Here is a 25,415-nt window from a genome sequence, read left to right on the forward strand (position 1 = left end):
GATTTGGCGCGAGTTGGCCACTTGCAGGTCACGTGATTATTAATGGTCCTTTTCCCGGATGATGGAAAATGTGCGCGATGGCAAAGCTTTGGCAGCATGGAGTTCGTTTAGCGTTCTCGCAAGTTTTTGAATGAAAAATATTTTATTTTACAACAACGCCAAAGACCCCCTTGGCTGCGTGTTTACCTCCGTGCTCTTTTTCCAAGAACCCTCATCGCTGTGTGGATTTCTTCCTGCTCTTTTTCCAAGAACCCTCATCGCTACGTGTTTTCTTGCTTGCTCCTTTTCCAAGAACCCTCTTCGCTGCGTGGATTTCTTCTTGCTCTTTTTCCAAGGACTCTTTTCGCTGCGTGTTTACCTGTCAGGTACGCGCCTTGCATATATCCGGTCCATTCCTCGGAAGTAGCTTCGCCGGCGAAGAACAGCGTGTCCAGCGGCAAAAGCATATTGTCAAAGTCACAGGGCCTTGCGTCTAGGGTGGGGTCGCTGTATGCGCCCCTTGTATACGGGTCCTTTGACCAGCGGGCGTAGAACATTTCTAGAATAGATTATCATAGGGAAAAAAAACAAAGATTGCGGTTAATTTCATAGCTGATACAAAAGAAATATGTCTAGCTTTTTTAAGGTTTTAATATGCAGGATGCCAAAAAAACTAGTTGCGCCCAGTTTTATTCTCACCTGTCTAAATAATTTATAGGGAGAAAGACTATCCTCTGGATCCCAGGGTAAGATAAGGGGAACCTTAAACATTTCTATTCCACTTGAAAAAGGAAAAAAAAACATGGAGCAATATTGTGGGAGACAAATGATGCGATGAGTTACACAGTCAACGCCACATTGCTTGGGTGAACAAGCACCACACCATTGTTTTTCCAACACAATGTTTGCGCCTTTGCTCACCTGTTGGCTCCGGTATTACTCCATACAACTGGCGCAGCGTTGCCATGACTTCAGATCTAGTGTCCTCATCTGATTGGTTCTCAATTCGCAGCGCCTCACTACCAGTAATAGTTGCCATCAGCACCCCACCCTCCTTAGTATTTATTGGAACATTCTGGAACACAGGAAAGTCGCCACGCCTTTTTGAAGCATGAAGGATAAATTCTTTGTCTTCCCAGAATTTTATCTGGAATTTCAAGAAAATTTTGGTGTAAAAAGACATCGGGACTTTACTGAGAGCATCTTGTTTCCATTTAGGGAGTCTTGGTATGAAGTTTACGAGTCCATTGTTCAATACACCTGAGCTGAAAGTACAAATAGCGTGTTCGGCAGTGTACACATTTCCATTAGTCAGATTAACAGTCACTCCAGCGTTAGAGTAACTTATTGATTCAACTTCTTTCTCAAGTTCGATTCTATTGATAAATTTGTCATAAAGTGGTTTAAAAAGCGTGAAGAGCCCGTCATATGGTTCTAAGACAAGAAAGTCGTCCAGTCTTCGCTGAAGGGGGGAAAAGGAGACAATATCAGGTTCTTTAGCTGATTCGAAGTCAATGAAGAAATACTCAATAGCGTTATTTATCGGGGTGTCGTTGCGCCAGCCACGTGACTCAAGGTGTTGTCTGAAGGAGAAGGTATCACAAACACCTTGTTGCACGTTGCGTTGGTTGTTGCACAGCATCTGAGATGTGTTCCTGTGAACATCGTATAATTTATGGTCAAATGTCTTTGTCGTTTTGTTTGTTGATTTTATAGAGGTGGCAACGGCGTGTAAGTTGTCTACATTGTTGATTTGCGCATTGCTCACGTCGAACTGTGTGTTTGATGCTTCCAGATACGGACGTTTGGGTTCGAGTTGACTGTTGCCTTCTTCAAGCTGCGTGTAATCTTCTTCATTTTGCTTGTTGCCTTCTCCAAGAATCATATTGTCTTTTTGAGATTGGGTGTTTCCTTCTCGAAGCTGCTTGCTTCTCGAAGCTGCTTGCTTAATTTTGTCTTCCTGAAATTGAGTGCTGCTTTCTTCAAGTTGCGTGTTGCCTTCTTTAATTTGCGTGTTGCCTTCTTTAATTTGCGTGTTGCCTTCCTTAATTTGCGTTTTGCCTTCTTTAATTTGCTTGTTGCCTACTCCAAGGTACATGCTACCTTCTTGTAAATATATATCGCCTTCCTCGAGTTTCTTATTGCCTTTTTCGTGTTGCATTTCGCCCTCTTCGTGTTCCATGTTCTTCTTTCCGTGTTGCATGTTGCCCTCTTCGTGTCCCATTTTCTTCTTTCCGTGTTGCATGTTGCCCCTTTCGTGTCCCATGTTCTTCTTTCCGTGTTGCATTTCGCCCTCTTCGTGTCCCATGTTCTTCTTTCCGTGTTGCATGTCGCCCTCTTCGTGACCCATGTTCTTCTTTCTGTGTTGCATGTCGCCCTCTTCGTGTCCCATGTTCTTCTTTCCGTGTTGCATGTCGCCCTCTTCGTGTTCCATGTTCTTCTTTCCGTGTTGCATGTCGCCCTTATCGTGTCCCATGTTCTTCTTTCCGTGTTGCATGTCGCCCTTTTCGTGTCCCATGTTCTTCTTTCCGTGTTGCATGTCGCCCCTTTCGTGTCCCATGTTCTTCTTTCCGTGTTGCATGTCGCCCTCTTCGTGTCCCATGTTCTTCTTTCCGTGTTGCATGTCGCCCTTTTCGTGTTCCATGTTCTTCTTTCCGTGTTGCATGTCGCCCTCTTCATGTTGTACGTTCTTCTTTCCGTGTTGCATGTCGCCCTTATTCTGTCCCATGTTCTTCTTTCCGTGTTGCATGTCGCCCTTTTCGTGTTCTATGTTCTTCTTTCCGTGTTGCATGTCGCCCTCTTCGTGTCCCATGTTTTTCTTTCCGTGTTGCATGTCGCCCTTTTCATGTCCCATGTTCTTCTTTCCGTGTTGCATGTCGCCCTCTTCGTGTCCCATGTTCTTCTTTCCGTGTTGCATGTCGCCCTTTTCATGTCCCATGTTCTTTTTTCCGTGTTGCATTTCGCCCTCTTCGTGTCCCATGTTCTTATTTCCGTGTTGCATGTCTCCCTTTTCGTGTTCCATGTTCTTCTTTCCGTGTTGCATGTCGCCCTCTTCGTGTCCCATGTTCTTCTTTCCGTGTTGCATGTCGCCCTTTTCGTGTCCCATGTTCTTCTTTCCGTGTTGCATGTCGCCCTTTTCGTGTCCCATGTTCTTCTTTCCGTGTTGCATGTTGCCCCTTTCGTGTCCCATGTTCTTTTTTCCGTGTTGCATTTCGCCCTCTTCGTGTCCCATGTTCTTTTTTCCGTGTTGCATTTCGCCCTCTTCGTGTCCCATGTTCTTCTTTCCGTGTTGCATGTCGCCCTCTTCGTGACCCATGTTCTTCTTTCCGTGTTGCATGTCGCCCTCTTCGTGTCCCATGTTCTTCTTTCTGTGTTGCATGTCGCCCTCTTCGTGTTCCATGTTCTTCTTTCCGTGTTGCATGTCGCCCTTTTCATGTCCCATGTTCTTCTTTCCGTGTTGCATGTCGCCCTTTTCATGTCCCATGTTCTTTTTTCCGTGTTGCATTTCGCCCTCTTCGTGTCCCATGTTCTTCTTTCCGTGTTGCATGTCGCCCTCTTCGTGTCCCATGTTCTTCTTTCCGTGTTGCATGTCGCCCTTTTCATGTCCCATGTTCTTCTTTTCGTGTTGCATGTCGCCCTTTTCGTGTCCCATGTTCTTCTTTACATGTTGCATGTTGCTTGCCTTGATTCTCAGATTACATGTTAGTTGTCTGTTGCTGTGGCACCGTAGCGTTTTTCCTGGGTCAAGTTGCCCTTTTGCCATATCGTGCTGTTGCAGGTTGCGGGCTCTTGTTTGACAGGTCGCTGCATCAAGCTGCTTAGGTCTTTTACCGTGTTCTTTTGCGCTGTGCTTATTCTTGGAAACCAGTTGAAAGAATTCCTCCATAAGTCCCCGATCAGTAAGAACGTCACCATGTTCGCCTCTAAAGGGAAAATAAAACAAACAAATAAATTAGGTTTCAGGGTCATCAGACTGCACGGATGAAATCGTTTGTCGTCAAATCCTCAAGAACTAGTAGCAATTACAGGAATATTTAGATAATGACAGCGGGACACAATTCCTGTTTCGTAAATAATTACTGTGTCGATACTGTTGGACTGTTTTAAGCGATTTATCCATTCTAAGTGCCATGATAATATTATTTGTTTCTCACTAAAATGCCCTATTTAGATACCTCTTTACTGGCGGTGACCTCGAGCTCACTTGTCATTCGCCATCGTCAAATTACTGTGATATTTTCGATAAGAAATTTAATAGAAAAAGTCGACAATAACGCAGATTTGCATTTTTAGAACAATATTTCGGTAGGCCCGTTCCTGCCGAAATTAAATATGGTTGTAAATATGGTTATATGTAAATATGGTTGTCAACAGTTTAAATATGAGTAAAGTTGCATATTACAGATAATTATTTTAAATCAAATAATGTTACTGGTTAATGTTATAGGTTATTTTTTAATTGCAAATGCAATAATAACGGAATCGCTGGTCGACGTTCGTTAACAGAGGCACTATTGTATTGGAAGACAGGCAAGCTGTAGAAAAACTAACTTTATAATCACATCCGAGTAGTCACTCCATAACCCTCTCAACTCAGTTTTTGACATCAACTCCACAAACGGCTCGCTGTCGGGATGCGAGGCACGGTGGATCCAATTAGCTCCCGTCTCTATCCTCCCTTCAGCAAACTCTACGCTTCGCACTCGCCCTCCAATGTAGTCCTTCGCCTCCAGGACGATGAATCCCACACCTTCCTCGTGTAGGACGGAGGCGGCTGCTATACCCGCAACTCCTGCTCCGAGTATAAGGACCTTGGTAGTATAGACTTGGTGTTGTTGTTGTGCATTAACCGTAGTGTCTTCCAAAGCGCAAAGAACCGCCAGAGGTCCGCGTAAGAAACATAGCAAGTAAACTGCTACCTTGAATACATTCATCCCTTATCCACAACGATACCTTTGGTGTGTCTGTGATAAGGATTAACCTTATTTCCACATCCATACTCAAAATACTGACCTTATTAAGGTTATATTATGCTAACCCCTGAAATGGTAGAATAAGCCTTGTGTATTATTACACTATATTGGAGTTAGTAGTGAAAGCTTGTGTTTTTGACGGACACGACGTCATCGGGTCAAGCCTCATGTTTCGTTAGGTCTGTTCGGGATGGATAAACCATTCGTATCAACTTTTGTAAACTCCATCACCTTAACCTGGGTATTCAAATTCCTGAATAAGTTTATTTTCATTTCCGCTTGAAACACTGTGAAATTCAAAATACACAAACAAATATAAATGGGTCAATCATATTTCCACCGTATCAAAAATGCAGGGGCAAGTTTTATTTCTAAAATGATAAGAGTTTAAAATATTCAAAATAATAACAAACAACATTGTCACACAGGTCGAAGAGGAAGACTTTAAAAAGTGATAGTTGGCCACACCTTATCGTGTTTTAGTGTTTATTCCATTGACAAACTCAAGATATCTAGAAATAAACTTGTCTACTTCCTCAATACAGAGCCCTCGCAGCCGGCAAATCTGCGTTTGATCAATACTTGTGTTTATTGTTCTTTAATATTTGTTACATTTTGTTCTCAAATTTTATTAATTTATTCTTACTTCCTGTACTATAAAAGGGAAATGGTGTATAAAGATGAGGCGCTAAGTTGTTCTTAATTATTTCCTACACTGGTTTAAAACGACTTTATATAGTTATTCACTGGGGTGGAGCGAGGAAAATATTTGTGCACTGGCCCGGGAGTCGAGACCATTTTCATTGAGCATGCGTGACAGTAACGGCAATTGTAGATTGCCGTTACTGTAGATTACTACGTTACTGTAGATTGCCGTTCTGTCAGCGGTTAACTGACAGAGCATGCGCAATGGATCACGATCGTAGCAGCCATACACAAAGCCTTTTCTTCTATCGAGTCATCTTAGAAAAATGGTCAGCTTCGTCCCTGGCATTCTTTTGGGGTTTCCTGTGGCGTTCCCGGAAACCCTCTGTGACGTCACCGGAAGCCCTCTCGTTCCCTTGGACGCCTCTCCCCAGCTCCTCTTGTCTTACAGCCAACCACAGGACTCCCAAACAGAATTCCAAGAGCTAGACCGTAAAAAACTAGTACAATACAGAGAAAAATAACATACGAAGAGATAACTGCCAAACGAACGCATTTGGTAATTGCTATAGATTTTCTATTCAAAAGGGAAACAAAATAACTTTTGAAACCTTAATAAGTATTAACAATACATAGCAAACGCAAAGTGGAATTTTAAAATTGGAATTTAAATATTTATCCTAATTTGGGTTCTTCTCTGGAACGATAAACTGAATCTGAAAACGAGTGAGGAAGTTTCCAAGTTAATCCTGTTGGAGCAGTTAGAAGATTTGTTATTCGGAGAAGCCGAATATTTTTCCTTTGATAAACTTTACATTATCAAAGCCAGAAACAAACTGGACTACGCTGAACGGAGAAACAGACGTTACTAGGATGTTTTGAAAGGAAGAGGTTTAATTTTGCCATTTTCCTTCCCCTACTCTTTATGGATATTGAAAATAGAGGGGGTGTGGGGGTCCGCTTTGTTAAACCACTTCTCTTTTCAAGCCGGAAATAATGGGTTCCCGTACCCTCTTCCTCAATTCTTTAGGTATGCCCATAAACTTCTACTTAAATTTTCTTAAAGATGTTGTTCGTATAGAATTGGGTGTTTCAAAATTTCGCTAAGTCTATAATAGCGTAAGTTAAATCTTGCTTTCCTGAGTGTCGGAAATGTCTGAAAGATTGATGCGATCTTTTTGTTCTTCTGTAAGGCGCTTGCGTCGGAAGCTCTCATAGTGGATGGAATTTGTTACTTCTTTCAGGTCTTGCATATGGGTCCTATAAGAGAGAATGTAGCGACAGTTAATCGAGGAACCGTAGATGCAGCCTAGTTCCTTGCTTTGCCTCTCGACCAATTGTTTATTTTTATCCGTCAATATCCCAGCCGCCAAAAGGGGTTTATTTACTACATATCAGGCTCGAAAATTGGCTTTCAAACGCCTCTCAAATTGGCGGGGGTCCTGGTTGTCAAATAATAATGAAACAAATTCTTCGAACTATGCGAGAGAGAAGAAACCTTTCGAATTAAAATTAGCCGCAATGGTAAAAAAAAAAAAAAAACAACAGGTGACAAAGTATGATGACAATCTCAGTGATACTTACCTAATCAACATATCGCGAAGCTGGGAAAATTCACAATGAGTTTTGTTTTCCACTAAAAATAAAACAAGGAGCAAGAAAATTATACACAGTTCTGTCGCAACCCTAGATCATAATTGCACCCTGTCATCTAGCATAATCCGCTGGTAATAAATAAGTAAAGATAATAAATAAATACCGCTTATACCAACCATGTTCTAAGCGCTTCACATTTAAAATCCTAATGTATTAATAATGTCCCATCTTGGAACTGAGGAACACAAGATTCTAGTAAGTATACGTCCAATAAGTCAAATTCCGACTGGGAATCCAACCCGTTTCAGCAGAGGTGAGAGGTCCCATACGCTGACGCGCTAACACACTGGGCCGCCTGTGGTGAGAGGCCCCATACGCTGACGCGCTAACACACTGGGCCACCTGTTGTGAGAGGCCCCATACGCTGACGCGCTAACACACTGGGCCACCTGTTGTGAGAGGCCCCATACGCTGACGCGCTAGCACACTGGGCCACCTGTGGTTCCAGGGCAGCAGAAAGCTGAGAGCTGGTCTCTCTTGACAAGTGTAATGTCAGAAAATCTAACAAAGTCGTTTCCAGGAGCTTTGTCTGGGAAAGTGTTTTGAATTCTGCTGGTCGCGATGCTAGAAATCCAGCTGTTAAACAATCATTACCTTCTATAACTCCCCATTTTGTCTTCCTGCCAAGTACAGACTTTCCAGACACCGTGACGTAGCTATCACTGCCGACCACTGCAAAAGGCAGCTGTTCCCGGATCCTGGAATTGACTCTAAGTTCCTCCTCGTCCAGATCATGACGATCCATCATTGGGTAGATGTTAATGTTATGTGCCTGGATATCCTCTCGTAACTATACAACAAAGAGTAAGGGTAAAAGTAACAGGGAATGTATCATAGGATAGTGATGTTAATGTTATGTGCCTGGATATCCTCTCGTAACTATACAACGAAGAGTAAGGGTAAAAGTGACAGGGAATGTATCATAGGATAGTGATGTTAATGTTATGTGCCTGGATGTCCTCTTGTAACTATAAAACAAAGAGTAAGGGTAAAAGTAACAGGGAATGTATCATAGGATAGTGATGTTAATGTTATGTGCCTGGATGTCCTCTTGTAACTATACAACAAAGAGTAAGGGTAAAAGTAACAGGGAATGTATCATAGGATAGTGATGTTAATGTTACGTGCCTGGATATCCTCTCGTAACTATATAACAAAGAGTAAGAGTAAAAGTAACAGGGAATGTATCATAGGATAGTGATGTTAATGTTATGTGCCTGGATATCCTCAAGTAACTATACAACAAAGAGTAAGGGTAAAAGTAACAGGGAATGTATCATAGGATAGTGATGTTAATGTTATGTGCCTGGATATCCTCTCCTAACTATACAACAAAGAGTAAGGGTAAAAGTATTAGGGAATGTATCATAGGATAGCGATGTTAATGTTATGTGCCTGGATATCCTCTCGTAACTATACAACAAAGAGTAAGGGAAAAGTAACAGGAAATGTATCATAGGATAGCGATGTTAATGTTATGTGCCTGGATATCCTCAAGTAACTATACAACAAAGAGTAAGGGTAAAAGAAACAGAGAATGTATCATAGGATAGTGATGTTAATGTTATGTACCTGGATATCCTCAAGTAACTATACAACAAAGAGTAAGGGTAAAAGAAACAGAGAATGTATCATAGGATAGTGATGTTAATGTTATGTACCTGGATATCCTCAAGAAACTATACAACAAAGAGTAAGGGTAAAAGTAACAGGGAATGTATCATAGGATAGTGATGTTAATGTTATGTACCTGGATATCCTCTCCTAACTATACAACAAAGAGTAAGGGTAAAAGAAACAGGGAATGTATCATAGGATAGTGATGTTAATGTTATGTGCCTGGATATCCTCTTGTAACTATTAAACAAAAAGTAAGAGTACAAGAAACAGGGAATTCATCATAGGATAGTGATGTTAATGTTATGTGCCTGGATATCCTCTTGCAGCTATACAACAAAGAGTAAGGGTAAGAGAGACAGTGCCATGGGATAGATGTTATGCGCCCGAATATTCTCTCAAAGGCGAATAACAAAGTTTTTGTTTGGGGGGGAGGGGGTGCGGTCAAAAACTATCCTAATATAGATTAGTATATTAAACGCGAGAACCTTGCACGAAAAAGCGATTTGATTGGTTGAAAAACTCGGGATAAAATGCAATTATAACCCCCTAGGAGGTGAATATTTTCCTGCGCCCCGAAATCAAGCAAAATGGTGGGTGTAACAGCCGATTTGCAAGTGTTTCCTAAAAGAAAATTGCTCTAAAGCTTGTTTTACATACTTAAACAATTATACCATTTCAATTTCGGCGGATATTAGCTTTAAAAATATCTACCTCCTTGAGCCTTCGGCTCTCTAGATATTTCCCCACTATCCACCTTCAATGGAAATGGTATAATTGTTAAGTATTGTATAGACTGTTACCTTTTTGAATTATTAATTGGTAAGGAGGGTGGAAGCAATTACTCTTTATCTACAAGCCACATGCCCCCCCCCCCAGGCTCATTGTCGATGAGGGTAAAACCTTACTACTACTACGTACTACTACGCTTTTTCTACAAGACACACACCCCTCTAGCCTAAAATTAATCTAACTTACCCTTCTCCTGAAAGCCTCTCTCTCTTCTAGGGTCATGTTATCAGCCTTGGCAATGACAGGTACTATGTTGACACACTTGTCCAGTCTCTTCATAAACTCCACATCGATTGGTTTCAGTCTGTGGCCGGTCGGGGCGATGAAGTATAAGCAACAGTGCACTCGGCTGTCCGGTATCCGCGGTTTACGCTCTATTGTCACTTCTTCTGTCAGGAACTTGTCATATTGGCTGTTGATGTAGTCCATGATTGGCTCCCAACTGTAACGAAATTATCACAAGGCAGAGTAAATAAGGGTCACATTTTTGGGGGTTTTAAAACAGTGGTACATCAATTATCTGTGGACCATATGAAGTGGCCGCTCAAAAGAAGGAGAAAAATAACTGAAAATATGTTACACCTTACGGAACACAATAAAAGCTGCCACAAAAAAGCAAAATAGGTGATTATTGATCAATCATATATAGTCACTGTCAATAATACATTTGAAACTAGAACTGCATCTTTATATTTCAGCCTTCGGTGACCAATGTTTAAGAACTAAGGCATCTGCTGGTTTATAGAGTTATTACTATACCCAGTCCATGGACTCTATCTAGTCTCCCCATTCTCAGGCCAGTTCTATTCCACAAAATAATATGCATCTATCAGGAGTTTAAGAGAAAAGTATTTTTTTTTTGTTCTATCTACCCAAAAACTCCTATTCTGACTTGTCAGTGCAAAGAAGCAAGCTGTTGGCCTGCTGTGTGACAATTATTTGCAATCCCCATTATTTATCTAGCTACCTCATTCTCTTCCTCCATCCCTTCTTGCTATTGCCGAGCAAGCCTACCATTTATCATTGTTGATCTGGTCTCCGAATCCAGGTGTATCTGTGATGGTCAATTTGAGTCTGACCCCTTTTTCTTCAATTACTATAATGATTAAATGAGTATCATTTAAAAGCCTCAAATAAATTAATGTCAGAGTGTCCATTTTCAGAATAAGTATTCTTATCATATATGAGATTATGAATCTAAAATACTACAGTACTACTGTACAAGTAATAAGTAATAGAACCAAGCACAAGCTCAAACATAAATAATAAAATATATTTGGGTGTTTCCCCAACTTTTTCTTTGGTCAATTTGTTTTGTGTCGGTGGTATTATGGATTCAGGGTGCTTGTGATTCCATCTGATAGGAATTGACTTAAAGAGAACATGTGAAAAAGTCAGGCTTTTTTGGTGGTGGTGGGGTGGTAAGGGCATTCAGCAACTCCTATCTTCACCTGGGTGGACCATGTACCATGTTATTAATGTATGTGAAGTACCAAAGCACACAAAAAACAGATCTATTTATTTAAAAAAATGCAAAACAATATCGAAAACCTTTTTTGAATGTCTTATACATCGGGTAAATATGTTACCTCATGGTACTTTTTGGAGGGTACCCCACTAAAATATCTTATACATCAGGTAAATATGTTATCTCATGGTCCTTTTTGGAGGGTACCCCACTAAAATATCTTATACATCAGGTAAATATGTTACCTCATGGTACTTTTTGGCGGGTACCCCACTAAAATATCTTATACATCGGGTAAATATGTTACCTCATGGTACTTTTTGGAGGGTACCCCACTAAAATATCTTATACATCGGGTAAATATGTTATCTCATGGTACTTTTTGGAGGGTACCCCCCTAAAATATCTTATACATTGGGTAAATATGTTATCTCATGGTACTTTTTGGCGGGTACCCCACTAAAATATCTTATACATCGGGTAAATATGTTATCTCATGGTACTTTTTGGAGGGTACCCCACTAAAATATTGTATACATCCGGTAAATATGTTACCTCATGGTACTTTTTGGAGGGTACCCCCACTAAAATATTGTATACATCTGGTAAATATGTTACCTCATGGTACTTTTTGGAGGGTACCCCCACTAAAACCGATCAATGCTTACCATGACTAACAGATTTGACATCTACAGTCTTAGGGATGATGGTAGATTTGCCGGTGGAGGTGGGGCGGCTCAATTTTCCCTTGAATAAGGTGTTGACCATGGTTGACTTGCCAAGTCCAGATGCACCTAGAAGAAAGAACAGCAATGGAACATATATTTACTGTAGCTGCTGCAAATCTCATGGTTCCACAGAATTTTGATCACGAGTTTGTCAATACGTTACAATCTAGTTTTGGGGGAGCGTGCACATGCTGAAGCCAAGCGTGCATGTTTACTCTAATAACACATGGACCCATGACCAATTAGAGCAGGTGATTTACTAGTGTAGTTGTATAATTAACTTACCCACAACCATTAGGTTGAACTCAAAGCCTCTCTTAAGGGACTTTCGCCTTATCTGCTCCTGCACCGTGTCAAAGCCAACATATCCATCCAGTGGAGTCTTCAGCTTGCCCCATTGTGTCATGGATTGCATTGTATCCATCATAATTTCTATAAAGTTCTTATAGGAAAGCAGGCCTAGAAAGTTAATATGATTGGAATTAATTTACAAACTTTCAAGAAAATTTCATCCCAGCTTTCCATCAAGGTGGAGAGGAGAGAGTTAGTGAGTAATACATAGATAACTGTATAAAAATATAACTACATTTCAAATGATGTCAAAATAACAGTGGCATGTGAATCATATCCAGGGCTTGATCTATTCTTACCAATTTTTTATACTTAATATATTGTTGCTCTCTTTAAATAGAACTATTGGCAAGGGTTATTGATAGTCGCTGAATGCTGTTAAATGGTTGCTGTATAAACCCATACCTTTTTCCGCTTTGCTTTCTGCTTTGACTGTAATCGTGTCCTTCTCATTGTCACTCAGCTGTGCCCCTAGCAACTGTACGGCCAGGGTAGAGATTGTTGCCACGTCAACATACCCTGTCTCCTCCACATCTGCAAACTTGAAAACCTTGGAAAGAGCTGGAAACAAAATAATAATTTAAGCACCAAGTTTGGTCAATACATATAAGATGATCAAACATATCATGTTTCAGGGATCTGTCTAAATCAGTATAAGGCCTATTAATCCTTTAAACAACTTAAGAGTTTGACCTTATTTGATAATCATATCCTGTTATCATCTCTAAAAATTTTAAGATTTATGCAAGGGGGAAACAGAAAGAAAATTATCCAAACATCAATATTTTTGCTCTGAACAAATCGAACAAAGACGAAAAGGGAAAACATCTAAAAGCAGACTAATGTTTAAAACTTCTGGATTGGTAGAGTCTGAGACAAATTAATTTATCCTGTCACTAAACAAATTACCATATCGAATAAATTATGAAATTACAAGGTATGAATGAATGAAGCATTTCAATAGAAGCTAAATATTCCCACTCTAGTACTAGTAATAGAACTAGGTATATTTTTTATTAACATTTTGACAGGGAAGAAAAGATTGAAAACGGATATAAATCAAATAATTGCTTGGTTATAGAAAGAGGATGATTCTGACAACCTGTTGAATGTGAAGACTAAATGAGAACAAAACCCACAAAGTGTAGCAAACAGAAAGATGAAACCTACAACAAATCCATCAAGAATTGTTGTCATAAAACCAATCAAAAATAAAGTCAAACATTGGATAACGTTTTGAGAAGCATCATAGGTACGAATCTAGAATCTGAAAGATAACCGTACAAACCATAATGCGTTCAATGCTACATAACATCACATAAACAAAAGATTTACAACACTACAGAAAACGAAATATTCGCGCAAGAAAATGACTTTACCTTCCTCATCGATATTTTCAATCTTCTCCATTTTCAGAGTGGCAATAACAATCTACGGAGGCTGTGCTAAAAGGGTAGAGTTCTACAAGCGGCGAACTATAGAGCTAGTCGTGTCAAATGATTCTATTCAGACACGACGCGTGATTATTATTACAAAAACATCTGCCCGACCGCGCCCAGCGAGAGAGAATCGCTGACAAGTCAAAGGAAACCCCTCAGCGCATGCATACTAAAACAGCAGGCCGATAATTAAATTATAATGCTACAACAAAGACCCACGAGTCGCTCTTTTGATAAGGAAATCAAAGGCGTAAAACGAATCGCAAATCGAGAGTGCGAAGAAACTGTTGCTATTTGCGCGAGGTTAAATGTCAATTCGATGATTAATTTAGGATAAAGAATATAACGATTGTAAGGAGTTACGAGTTTTATTCTTTTAAATTCGTTTATTTTAAACATAATCTTTGATTCGAGAGTTATTCTAAAGTTATTTCTGACAAATAGTCTGCGGAAATTTGAAATTTTATTTTGCCGGAAATGCCTTTGATTAAAAAATTGAAAGTAAAACCATCGAAGATTGAGTTACTCGTCTGGGGCCGATCGCTGGTTGAAATATCGAAAATAATACTCCAGACTTCGTGCTGAGAGAGAGACATCAAAGAAACAAAGTACAGAAAATGCAGCAGGACTTTAATCGAGCTTCAAGGGGTTTCGCAAACAGAAGATATCAGTTGGAATTAGCGGAGACAAAAACGGAAATTGTACTAAAATGCCATCACATACAGAATAGTAGCTAGAGAAAAAATCTAACAGCTTTTACCATTTAATTAAAAAATAAACGAGAATCTGCATGGTAGATAATCGTTTAAATACTGTGAAAATGATAAATATTTTTTGGCATAAAGAACTTGTAGTCTTTTTTTATTTAAGCCGCAAACTAAAAACAAATCGTCAACATGTCATTTGACATGTGTTCCAAAAAAGCAACCGAAACTTACCTTCAATCTGTGCCCCGGTCAATACAAACTCCTGCAATATAAGACAAATAAACTCTTGTTTAGTAGCAGAACCCAGAGAATAAATTGATCAAATAGGGAGTGCATAGGAGCATAAATAATAAAGTCGTTTATAAAGTCGGCTTTTCACCTTATCCGCCATCTTGTACATCCGTGACTGCGCCCGCGATCAGGGTAAATATTGGGTAGCGGCTGCAGCACTTGGTCCCAGACCGCCCCAATCTTCAACTCGTACAGTCACGTGATTGTATATCATAACTTTAGTGCAGTGAGTTTCGACAGATTAGAATTGTTTGGTTTTGATGACATGACGGAAAAACATGACATGACGCTTTAAATAAGCCCATTTCACATCGAATAAGGCGGAGAATTTCTCTGAGTACTTAGTAACTTATAGCAAACAAAATATCAAGTGCGACTTTTTTTAAATTGATGCGACTTTTTGTAAAGTGTCATTGAAATTTGAGCTTTTCGTCCCTGAGCTGATACACAGGGCAATGATGATAAAAGAAAAACTATCTTAAAAAGCCAAAATCTGGTTATGTGCATTTCAGCCTCACGTTGTTTGTGTTTTGAAAATCAGTCCGTAATACAAGGAACCTATAGCCATTGTAAGAAATTGTGTCTTCTTTCTCTATCTCGAATTGCGCGTTTTCCAGGTTTTTCCGTCATGCCGGTTTTGATGGGGTTAGTCATCATAATTGTAACCGGCAATCCTTTGCTAGGTAGGGTCGCTCAGGTAGTGTTTGATAAAATATTATTTTTCTACTAGGAATCTGGGGTGATATTCTGGCAAAAAATAACTTATCTATTAAAAGATCTTCAGAAATCTATTAATGATTGACTTTTGCAATTCAATCTATGCGAAATTTTAGAGGTAGATCAGTAGTAATTTGCTATGAAACAAATTAGCTATACAAAAACAACTTTTGTATGACAAAAAAATCTTGAATTTTTCTATCAAAAAATATGATGGTCACATCATACATTTAAGAAATGAATTGTTTTTAGTCAATCCCTTGACAATGCAAATAAATATAAAAATAACAACAACAAAAATGAGCCAAATATTTCATTTACTACAATCTAGACAAAACAAAATCTTTTTTTAGAAAAGCAACATCACTAGAATATATATGTGATTGTGATGTGTAAGTTAATAACAAGGATGTACAGTATTCTTATCAGCTGTTCCTTATTTATCCCAGTCTCTTACTCAATTCAGGATTCTTTACCTTCTGTAAACAGGTCTGATTCCCCCCTTTTTGTTTCGTGTGTGGCTAGTTCATGGATTCAAGGTCAAGGGGGTAAAGCCCCCCTCCCTCCATTTACAGGAATTTTTTTTTCAATTTCACAGATTCATCACCAATCATAATATTATTTCATATATTGGAGCCCCTGACCCCACGCCCGCATCCCCTATGAGAAATCAACCTAAGATCACCAATCTTCCCCTGCATTTCTTTTGGTAAAGGTCTATGTGTTACAAAGGCAATAATTTCAATAAATAAAATAATTAATAACATAAGATTCTCTAAAGTATCTATAAACAATAGCAAAACAAATCATTTTTTGTTTGTCAAAAACACCAATTTTCCATTCAATCCCTCGCGAAGACCTCCCTCTGGTAACACAAAATTATTAATACTCTCTCCTTTTTTACGGCCGAACTCAAACAAGTTGCAGTTACTTTTCTCCAGCGCATTAAGTGACCAGACAGCTGTGTGCCTGGACTTGGACTGTTTAACCAGCAAGTAAATGTGATCCTGGATGTTCTTTGGCAGAGTGATGTTCACCTCCGATGGATTTTCAATGGAGTAAAGGAGATGCATCATGTCATCATTGCCGATGACATGGGCAAAGCTTTTAAATTCCTCCCAGTTATATTCCTCATCACAAAAGCCACAAAGGAATCCTATAGTTTGAAAAAAAAAAAGAATTGAATAAGTAATGAGAAATGACAGAACAGTAGCGGCTCTAGGGGGGAGGGTATAGGAGGTTTAACCCCCACCCCTTGGTCTGCCAGAAAACCATATGTAACAAAAAAATTACCCCCTCCCCCCCTTTGTCACTGAGCCAAACCCCCCTTTAGCGAAAAGCTTGATCAGCCCCTGTAGAATAAAGCTATTTAAAAATTGTTACAAATATCTTTAATATATCATGTCTTATCTTGAAGTTAATTTAATTTAATATTATTTTACAGAAAACTAAAATCACGAAATGTAAAACTGTGAGGTGTGACTGTTATTTAATGAATGTTCGACTGTTTTTCTTTAATTGAACATTACTTTTTGGTTGAAAAATTCAACATTAGTTTTTGGTTGAAAAATTTTGGCATTGAAATCCTGCAACACATCAGAAGCACAATGTATATTTGTGAGATATACCACAATGTCCTAACTAAAATAAAAAGCATGAAGTTTTTTTGGGTACCAAAACCAGCCCCTTTGTATAGTGGTGGTCAAATTTATGTTTACATGGAACAAAGTATTTACACAGAGTTCTAAGAATTCATAAGCCGTTCACACAGACTTGTCTACTGTGTACACCTACTTCAAACAACGTTGCACTCAGAGAATCTGTGTATCATAACCCACAGTGCTCTACTGGTATCAAGTAAATAAGCAAATAAGTGTAAATAAAATAAAAATCCAGGTTATAAAAGCTGTAGAATTCTTATTTAGTTTCTTATGAACATGCGTACATTATCATTGTGATATTAAGTGAATCTCTTATTAAAAAAGGCATCTATCTATCTACAAAGCTTTCAGATACAAGATTCAGTCGTTTATATGCTACCCATAAACCACCGCGGGTTAGGATACATAGGTTCTTGAGTGCAATGATATTTGAAATGGGTGCATTATGCTCTGCTGTTTATTTTTTTTTCAGTTAGCCTGGTCTCATGTAAACTAAATGTGAAACTCTTAGATTTTTTCATACACAATGTCAATCTCTTTTACCCAAGTGCCCCAAATACTACCTGAGATGACAGCCCAGTGTGCTTTTCTGCCATTCACAAGGCATGGTTCGTGGTTTGGCCCTGAATCATATGGAACCAAAATAGGACACCCCTGTAGCAAGTGGTTAAGAACTTTTTCCTTTGCACTTAAAGTGTCGCAGGTCACTTCAGAATGCAGGTCATAAAAGTCCTCAGCGAGTGCTGATAGGTAGAATGCGGACAGCATCTCACCATGCTTGCTGTAACCCCTTCTCTGAGCAAGTGTTAAAAGTTCTGAGAGTTCTGTTTCATTATTGTGGTGGTTATCGAGTTGGATATGCTGATGTTTGAACGTGGGTACACTTGCAGCCATGCTTAATGCAACCAGGCCACACCTGTAGTAGTTTTATGATAGTTAGAAATCATGTTGTTGCAAAATATCCAAAATATCCAAAATTAAACAGCATTAAACTAAGGCATAGCAAGCCCAAACCTTGCATATTTTGATTATTTTGATGTTATTAATATTGTGCAGTATGAAAGGTGAATCATACAGTATGTTCTTATTTTAACAACACAGAACAGAATACCAATTCGCGGTCCGCTATCAAAAAAAAAATATCTTACACAGAATCACACCGGTATAAATATATTCCAATCATGATAAAGACATAGACATATTTGTCATATTTATGTCGACGTCTCGTTTAATGAAGATGTGGAAAAACAGAGGATATTCGAAGGAAATTAACGAGCTTAGATGACACTGGCCTGTGTCTTTCCTAATTACAGCCAAACCCATAAAGAATTACCTTGGGGCGTTTCCCTGCATTAGTGGTTTAACCGGGGTGTTGCACATCACCCAGGTAATCTCGTCTTTTTGTATGCCCCCCTCGTCTTCAGTAGCTGAAATCTGGTCGACAATCTGCCGACACTGGTGACGAACATCTCTTATTCTGCTACTTTCTTCGCTCTCGGCAATGGTGATCAGTTCACGAATATGGTCTCTTTGTGAAGTCTGAAGCGGTGGAATAGGCGGCGGTGGAGGAGTTATTGAGGATTCGGACATCTTTCAGATTTGCAGCTCCGCCGCCATTTTAAATGTCGATATATGAGTGAGACTGAGGCGAGTTTGCATTTTGTTTGTTGTGACACACCTGTCACCAAAAAGAGTTTGTCGCAATTTTTTTTTTTTTAGTTTTCATGCCTTTCCGTTTGCGACGCAAGTCTGTTAGAGGAATGATAATATTTTTTACTTACTTGATATTAGAGAAGGTATTTGACCATTCGTTCAAGGGCGGTAGGAACGAAGTTTGATACAAGCCATACCACGAAATGCCCCAGTCAAGTAACGTTGCGTTCCAACTGCCCCCAACGCGCTCGCCGGAGAAACGTGCCCGACTAAAAAAATATTAGTACTTTATGCCTAAAAATGAATAATATTAATGTTGAAGGGGCGTTCCTGTGCCGTTAAATCCATAAACTTGGTATTCGGGTGTTTTTTCTAGCTGTATTTGCTTTTTAAAAGGGGTTTTCCAAGCATCTGGTCTCTGGTTCAGCCCGGTCTCCTTATGCTGCACCACATCCGCCATGCTCTCGTTTTCCCGTTCAAAGGCGGGGGATCGAGCACTCATGTGAGTTGATCAAAACGGCCTGGGAACTAGGAAATTTTATCATTGCTGAAGGCCCCTTTCGTCATCTTCTGGCAAAATGCAATCAATGCATCAATCACCAATAGCACCTGGGAATTTTTTTCAAGTTTTTTTTTCTGATATTCACCTACCGTATTTACTCGAAAAAGCGCCTCCCTCGAGTAAGCGCCTCCCCCAAATAAGCGCCCCCCTTTGAACCAAAACTATTAATAAGCGCTTCCCTCGAATAAGCGCCCCCTTTGAACCAAAACTATTAATAAGCGCTTCCCTCGAATAAGCACCCCCCTCCCCTATTAATAAGCGCCGGGGCGCTTATTCGAGTAAATATGGTATTTCAAATAACGTTGCACTCAGATAATACATGTATCATAGCCCGCAATGCTTCATGGGTATCAAATAAATTAGCAAATAAGGGTGAATAAAAACAATCCCTGTAGAATAACATTCCCACGAAACACTGCGGTTGCCATACAATGATTTCTGAGTGCAATAGGTGTGAGTATAATCATGGCCATTCATGATGACACTTCGATTTTGGCTAGACACGAAAAAGACACAGTTGACCGCAAAGTAGATTGCTTCAGCGCAACGATGCGCGGCCAAAAAACGCTTATCCCTGTCAAGTTTGCAAGAGTATAAATCAAAACATGTTGATCCAATGCACTTTTTTATAAGAACCTTTTTTATAATAACGTCCAGCCTGAGATTTCAACGAGTTCTAAGAACATGCCAAGGCTATATCAGAAAAATGTTGCTTTGTTGTCTGATGGGTTCTTTTATTTTTATAGTTCTTTTATTTTTATAAAAATACAGATGTTCTTATTAAAAAAGGAGTGCGAGCTGGAATGGACCGTTCGTAATAATCAAAGGTGAATTCTGGAGAATGAGAATTATATTATAATTCTACGCGTTTAAACGTGCTGAAAGACATAAATCCCATAAATAAGGAACTTGATTTGTTTTCACTAGTCATTAGACCATGACATTGATGCGCGCAAACCGAAGTACAAATCACTGTCGGATGAAGTCACGCATACAGAACACCTCTCAGAATGCGTCAAAGGCACCGTCGGTACAGTTGTCAACAGCTTGAGCTTTATTTGACGGATATTATCAACCAAAACTTATCAGTAGTGAAATCGTCTAGGTATTTGAATACTTGGAAATAACAAGGCCTTACACTATTACTCAAGTTGTTTGTAAGGTAAGGTCAGTGTCTATCATTGCAAATGTTCGGGCTTCTCGAACTTGAACCATGTGCTTACGAAGAAACGGCACTATGCTTTGAGATTTCAATACCTAGATACTAGATATCGACGCTTTTATTAATTTGGCCACATCACTGAAGTGAATGCCCTCATAGCAAAACTCACCGCGAAGTCATGAAAGAGCTTGCTGTTTGTTTTTTTTTTTTACCCACAACAAAAACATAATTAAATACCAGAGATACCAATGAATAACAAACGCTCGTGCCTTAACTATATAATAATGGACCGGAACTCGAAGTATAAATGATAAATGGAAATAACTCCCATTGTTGTTATATTCTACGATAAAGCCATTAATTACCGGGAAACACACCATAGGTGCATTAAGGGAATGCGTGACTTTCGCTATTCCATCAGGAAAACTGTGAATTTCCTGAAGCACTAGTAAAAATCTGCATGATTTTGTTTTATTGTTTGGTCGTAAAGAAAACTGAACGAAAGGAAAACACAAGGGATTTGAAAGTCTTCAATCAAAGTAAGCTTTACAAAAACAAAAACAGGAATTATGTGGCCAGGTTGTAGATAAAGTAAAAATGTCTGGGTGAAATTTACGTGGACGATTTTATAACAGCAACGTTCGCTCAATTTTATGACAAACTAATTGAAACAGTATGTTAAATGTTTACTTCATCTTAAACAAAACACCGGTAGGATGTGTATGCAATTTTACGCATTTTTATTGGCTGATAGGCTCTACTCTCTTGGTAACACAAAAGACTAAATGACGTTTCGATTTTATCGACAGGACCAGCAAGCAGTTTGATCTTCACGTCGTAAAATCAGCGAGTGCATAGAGGATTATTTTGTGAACAATCGGACAGAAAAGGTGAATATTCTATCACCAAGGAATTCACTGTTACCAAAGGCACGCAGGGTGGAAGCTACGACACGCAATTACCAATATTCACTTAGCGCAGTGAGCGCAGTGGTAACGAGCGAGTTTTATGTGCGTGGTTGAAATCGTTTAAATTTCAATATCAAGTGGCGAGTGAATGAATTGAATTTTAATATCTTGTGGAAACGACAGTCGTGGTTGTCTTACAAGCAAGCAAACTGCTAAATAGAACAAGATAAATTGGTGACAAACAATGCAGAATTCGCGTGATATGAAAGTGTTTACGCGAGATAACAGTACTACAAGAAGGTGATATCAATTGCATATGAACAGAGTTCATATGAATATCGTATTAACTTTTACTGACAAGACTACCAAGAAAACTATGTCACAGAAGCATAAAAGCTTGCTACACAGAAGAAACAAGCAGAAATCTGAAGAAGAGGTCAAATGGTTATTGATAAATACTGACTCGGGAAACGTCGACCAGAATTCGGAAAACTGTACGCATGCTCGGACGAGCTCCGTGAAGCCCTCGTATCTGCGTCGAACTCGCTCTAGTGACCACGAAAAAAATTGCCACAATACGCCATACAAAGTGCTATCGCCTGAGGAAAGCAATGAAATTGTTCGGTTAGAGCAAAGTCGGGATTATGAGGGCTTTGTAAAAGAAAGGGATGAAATTGATAAAAGGTCTGCTTTAAGTGCAAAACGAAGAAATGCAATTTGTGATGTGATTGAAAGCAGGACGTATACGACTCCTGGCCAAAGTCTTAGACAGGATAGAATAGATATGCTTAGATGTATCGCGTTAGCCAATTACTGTCTACTTTGATTTGGTCACTCGATCTTTCGGTTTCAATTTAACTATGGGTTATAAGCCTTTGCTGCAGCTGCCTCGGATGCGTTCTCAAATATGCGGCTAATACAAGAGAAAAAAGGTCGCCTAGATTGCCGATTGGAAGGCCCGCGAATGAAACGTTCAAATGTAAAAAAGGTTCCGTAAATTTATTGGAATTCATATGCGTTTTTCTGTTGCTCTGGAAGCTTCCAGGTGCTTCCCTAAAGCCTTTTTGTTTGCTCAGTAAAAGAATCATTGTACAAATTGTGCCATGAACAATTTTATTCAAATGTTGTATTCGTGAGTCCATATTTTTTCGTGTAAAATTTGAATCCTTTATTGATAGTAATACGGGACCGTTATGGACAAGTTTTGCTTTGTGTGTGAGCAGTTGTGGCAATTGCTCATTAAATTATTACTCTTAAGAGTACTCTTTCAGGCTTATTGGTACTTCCCATAATAGGATTGAAACATTCTAAATGCTATTCTGCTTCCGTAAAGCAAATTCGAATTTGACGTCATTAACATACGTCATAATCTTGTGACTAGATTTGTTTAAGTAAGTATTTAATATTATAACAAATTCAAATCTTAAAACAGTACAAGCCATTTCTTAAAATCGCATAGTGCGCATACTTTCGTACATTTAGTAATAAATCAGTGAATATTTATTACGATTAACATAGCCGTAGCAGGACTCGAATTATTGGGGGGGGGGGGGGGGGGGGGCACGATACAGAAACATTAAGAAAAAAAATGGGGTGGCACAATCACGCCCCTACTGGTCATTTACTTATAATTTTTGGAAATATTGGAAGCCCCACCCCCTGCTACGGCCCTGATTATTGAATATTGTGTGCCGAGGCTCAGATAGCAGAATTTGTTTTTAGTCCTGATGCGTTCTAAAATGAAGAATCAAATTGTGCTTATATTAACAACCTAATTATTGCCATTGATCATTAGTGTAATTCTCTTCCTAATAATCCATTTGATATTGTATTCTTATATGCACTAAAATTTAAGAACATATTCAGCCTTAAAATGTCCAAAAATAAGAAATGCTCAGCCTCATCTGAACATTAGACGTTCTTATAAAAATAATGTTTCGAAATGGACCGAAAAATTGCATCGTTGTTTCGAGAAAATTTTTAATTCGAAATGATCCTATATATTCTATGGGGGACCAGAAATTAATACCGTCATATCGTATTGTTATTTTTATATAGGACACTGTACCCCTATATCCAGGTTCCTCCATCCAAATGCGACATTCAAGAATATCAATATGAAAAAAATGCAAAAGAAATAAAGACGAGAGTTGACAGAGGAAAGCATTCACGTCAAACAGGCCATTATTCGCTATCTTACGGCCTCAAATTTCCAAATTTCCTGTTCAAACACTTAGGGAAGACTGAACGAGGGTCAGGTCTTGGGTACTTCGAAATTGCGAAATGTCGCTTTCTAAAAAGAATAAATCATGGGGCAAAGCATTGCAGTCTTGTGTATCGAGACTGTTATTGCATTTATTTTATTTTTTTAATCTTTTATTCTGTTATTTGAAAATTAAGATAAATTTTTACTACTTACAAATTTGCTTGAAATAGTTGCTAGAGGAAATATATATTATTATATATAATATAAGTTTGACTTCAGCTCATGTTTTTATAAACGCATTCATACCATTATTTCACAGTCACGAAAAATATATCATTCCGCGTGTTTTATACTTTTGAGTTCTGTTGTGAATAGAAAAGCAAAACATATCTACTTTTTCTTTTCGATAGACGTTATATTGTCTTAGAAATGATTATACGTTACTTCGGAGGGAGGGGGGGGGGGGGGATTTTTTATCTTAGGACACCTTAGAACGTCAGGGCCCCCTACCCCACATCCCTTTTTTACAACCCGAGGATTCCAGTAGGAATCGTTGGTGGCCACGATAACCCGCGCTGAAATGGTTTTGCCGAGAAGTTATCGATCACCTTTTGTCAGATTTTTATCAGATCAAGTACAGCGACATTTAATGCGATTTTGGAGCTTTTATTTCTAAGAGTACTTGACTTGAGCATATAATCCCTAGAAAGACCTTTTAATATTTGTTGTTTGCTAATTTGAATTGTATGAAGCTTGATTTGTATTTCTTACGTGGAATTACACAAAATATATTCGTGTGAAATCATTTGGCTTTACTTAGTCAAATCAATTTACGAAGAACATTTCAACGTTTATATATATATATTTTTTACACATTTTCAGCTATTCTTTACTCGGTCGCACAAAGGCTTTTTAGCATTACTCTGTTACTAACGTTTGAAACGGAAAATGATATTGCCATAAGTGAGATGTCGGGGATATATCCTCTATCAGAAAAGGGATTATGTTTTATGGCAGACTTGGGAGTAAAAACAAATATCAAACACGACAATATATGGAGAACCATCAAGGTTTTGATATAGAGAGCGTGCATTTAAAGTGACTATATTCATTTAAGAGTGTAATAGAGCGTCTAATTTTCAATTGTGGCTGGGCCGTATTTTTTGGGAGCACTTTAGACGGAAAATTATCTTAAATTTTAAGTATATAAAAATTTAGCACCAAAGGAACAATTCAAAGAGAATTAAATAAATTATCATAGAAATTATATTCAAGGTTGTTTCTGTCGAGATAATTTGACTCTGCATCCATGAAGACATCACATTGAAAAAATGCATATTTTTCTGCTATCTGAGCCTTGGCAAGTTTTTAGCATATTCTTGAAATTTTCATATATTTTTGAAAGCATATTCTTGAAATTTTGCAAAGTCTCAGGCTGGGCATTATTACAAGAAAGGTTTTAATAAAAAAAGTATCAGACAAATGCCAATATCTAATGTTACGAAGGTATTACTCTATACACTCTTTTTTTTAAATAAGAAACTTTGTTATAAGAACGTCCAGGCTGAGATTTCACCAAATTTTAAGAACATGCTAAGAACATCTGAACATGCCGAGGCTCAGATAGCAGAAAATTATTGCTTTGTTATGCTGATGGGTATGTTCTAAAATGCAGAGTCAAATTGTGTTCATTAATAAAAACCTGTGTAATCTGTCTTATTTCAATAAACGTTGTCAATGCAAATGGCGATTGGCAAATGGCTCTGAGACCAATAACTGCTCATGGGCATAATTATTTGTAAGAATAATGATGATAAGTAATATAATCCCAAAAATTATCCACGTTCCTACAGTCAGTAGAAATTTGACGTGTTCCATGGTATTTTTCGATCTAAGAACT

The 25,415-nt window shown here is 38.6% G+C and overlaps 3 protein-coding genes and 1 long non-coding RNA gene across 6 annotated transcripts; 1 reads left to right on the forward strand and 3 right to left on the reverse strand.

Moving 5' to 3' along the window:
* Positions 1-102: 102 nt before the first annotated feature.
* LOC5520602 (involucrin) lies at positions 103-5,280 on the reverse strand. 2 transcript variants are annotated; one of them, XM_048720353.1, is made up of 4 exons: positions 4,531-5,280; positions 2,041-3,902; positions 901-1,998; positions 103-538 (listed from the first exon to the last, which is right to left on the reverse strand). In XM_048720353.1, the coding sequence occupies exons 1-4, from the start codon at positions 4,911-4,913 to the stop codon at positions 261-263; spliced, it is 3,621 nt and encodes a 1,206-aa protein (XP_048576310.1). In that variant the 5' UTR covers positions 4,914-5,280; the 3' UTR covers positions 103-260. The 2 variants fall into 2 exon arrangements, with proteins under 2 accessions (XP_048576310.1, XP_001640320.3); XM_001640270.3 differs by having other exon boundaries at positions 901-3,902.
* Positions 5,281-5,522: 242 nt separating this feature from the next.
* Positions 5,523-14,859, reverse strand: LOC5520132 (neuronal-specific septin-3). Of its 2 annotated transcripts, XM_048720356.1 has the most exons (10): positions 14,735-14,859; positions 14,587-14,617; positions 12,615-12,770; positions 12,144-12,317; positions 11,799-11,924; positions 10,677-10,758; positions 9,849-10,104; positions 7,848-8,043; positions 7,182-7,233; positions 5,523-6,857 (listed from the first exon to the last, which is right to left on the reverse strand). In XM_048720356.1, the coding sequence occupies exons 1-10, from the start codon at positions 14,753-14,755 to the stop codon at positions 6,722-6,724; spliced, it is 1,230 nt and encodes a 409-aa protein (XP_048576313.1). In that variant the 5' UTR covers positions 14,756-14,859; the 3' UTR covers positions 5,523-6,721. The 2 variants fall into 2 exon arrangements, with proteins under 2 accessions (XP_048576313.1, XP_048576314.1); XM_048720357.1 differs by lacking the exons at positions 14,587-14,617; positions 14,735-14,859 and adding an exon at positions 13,589-13,876.
* An 804-nt stretch (positions 14,860-15,663) lies between these two features.
* Positions 15,664-18,671, reverse strand: LOC5520121 (UPF0692 protein C19orf54 homolog). Its single transcript, XM_032365281.2, has 3 exons — positions 18,358-18,671; positions 17,588-17,940; positions 15,664-16,519 (listed from the first exon to the last, which is right to left on the reverse strand). Exons 1-3 carry the CDS (start codon positions 18,612-18,614, stop codon positions 16,170-16,172), a joined length of 960 nt encoding a protein of 319 aa, XP_032221172.2. The 5' UTR covers positions 18,615-18,671; the 3' UTR covers positions 15,664-16,169.
* Positions 18,672-20,072: 1,401 nt separating this feature from the next.
* LOC116603693 lies at positions 20,073-22,826 on the forward strand. The gene is made up of 2 exons (XR_004290741.2): positions 20,073-20,401; positions 21,211-22,826. It is a non-coding gene; the product is annotated as an uncharacterized LOC116603693 (long non-coding RNA).
* Positions 22,827-25,415: the final 2,589 nt, after the last annotated feature.

This window comes from Nematostella vectensis, chromosome 12, assembly GCF_932526225.1.
Source record: "Nematostella vectensis chromosome 12, jaNemVect1.1, whole genome shotgun sequence".
Lineage (NCBI taxonomy): Eukaryota > Metazoa > Cnidaria > Anthozoa > Actiniaria > Edwardsiidae > Nematostella > Nematostella vectensis.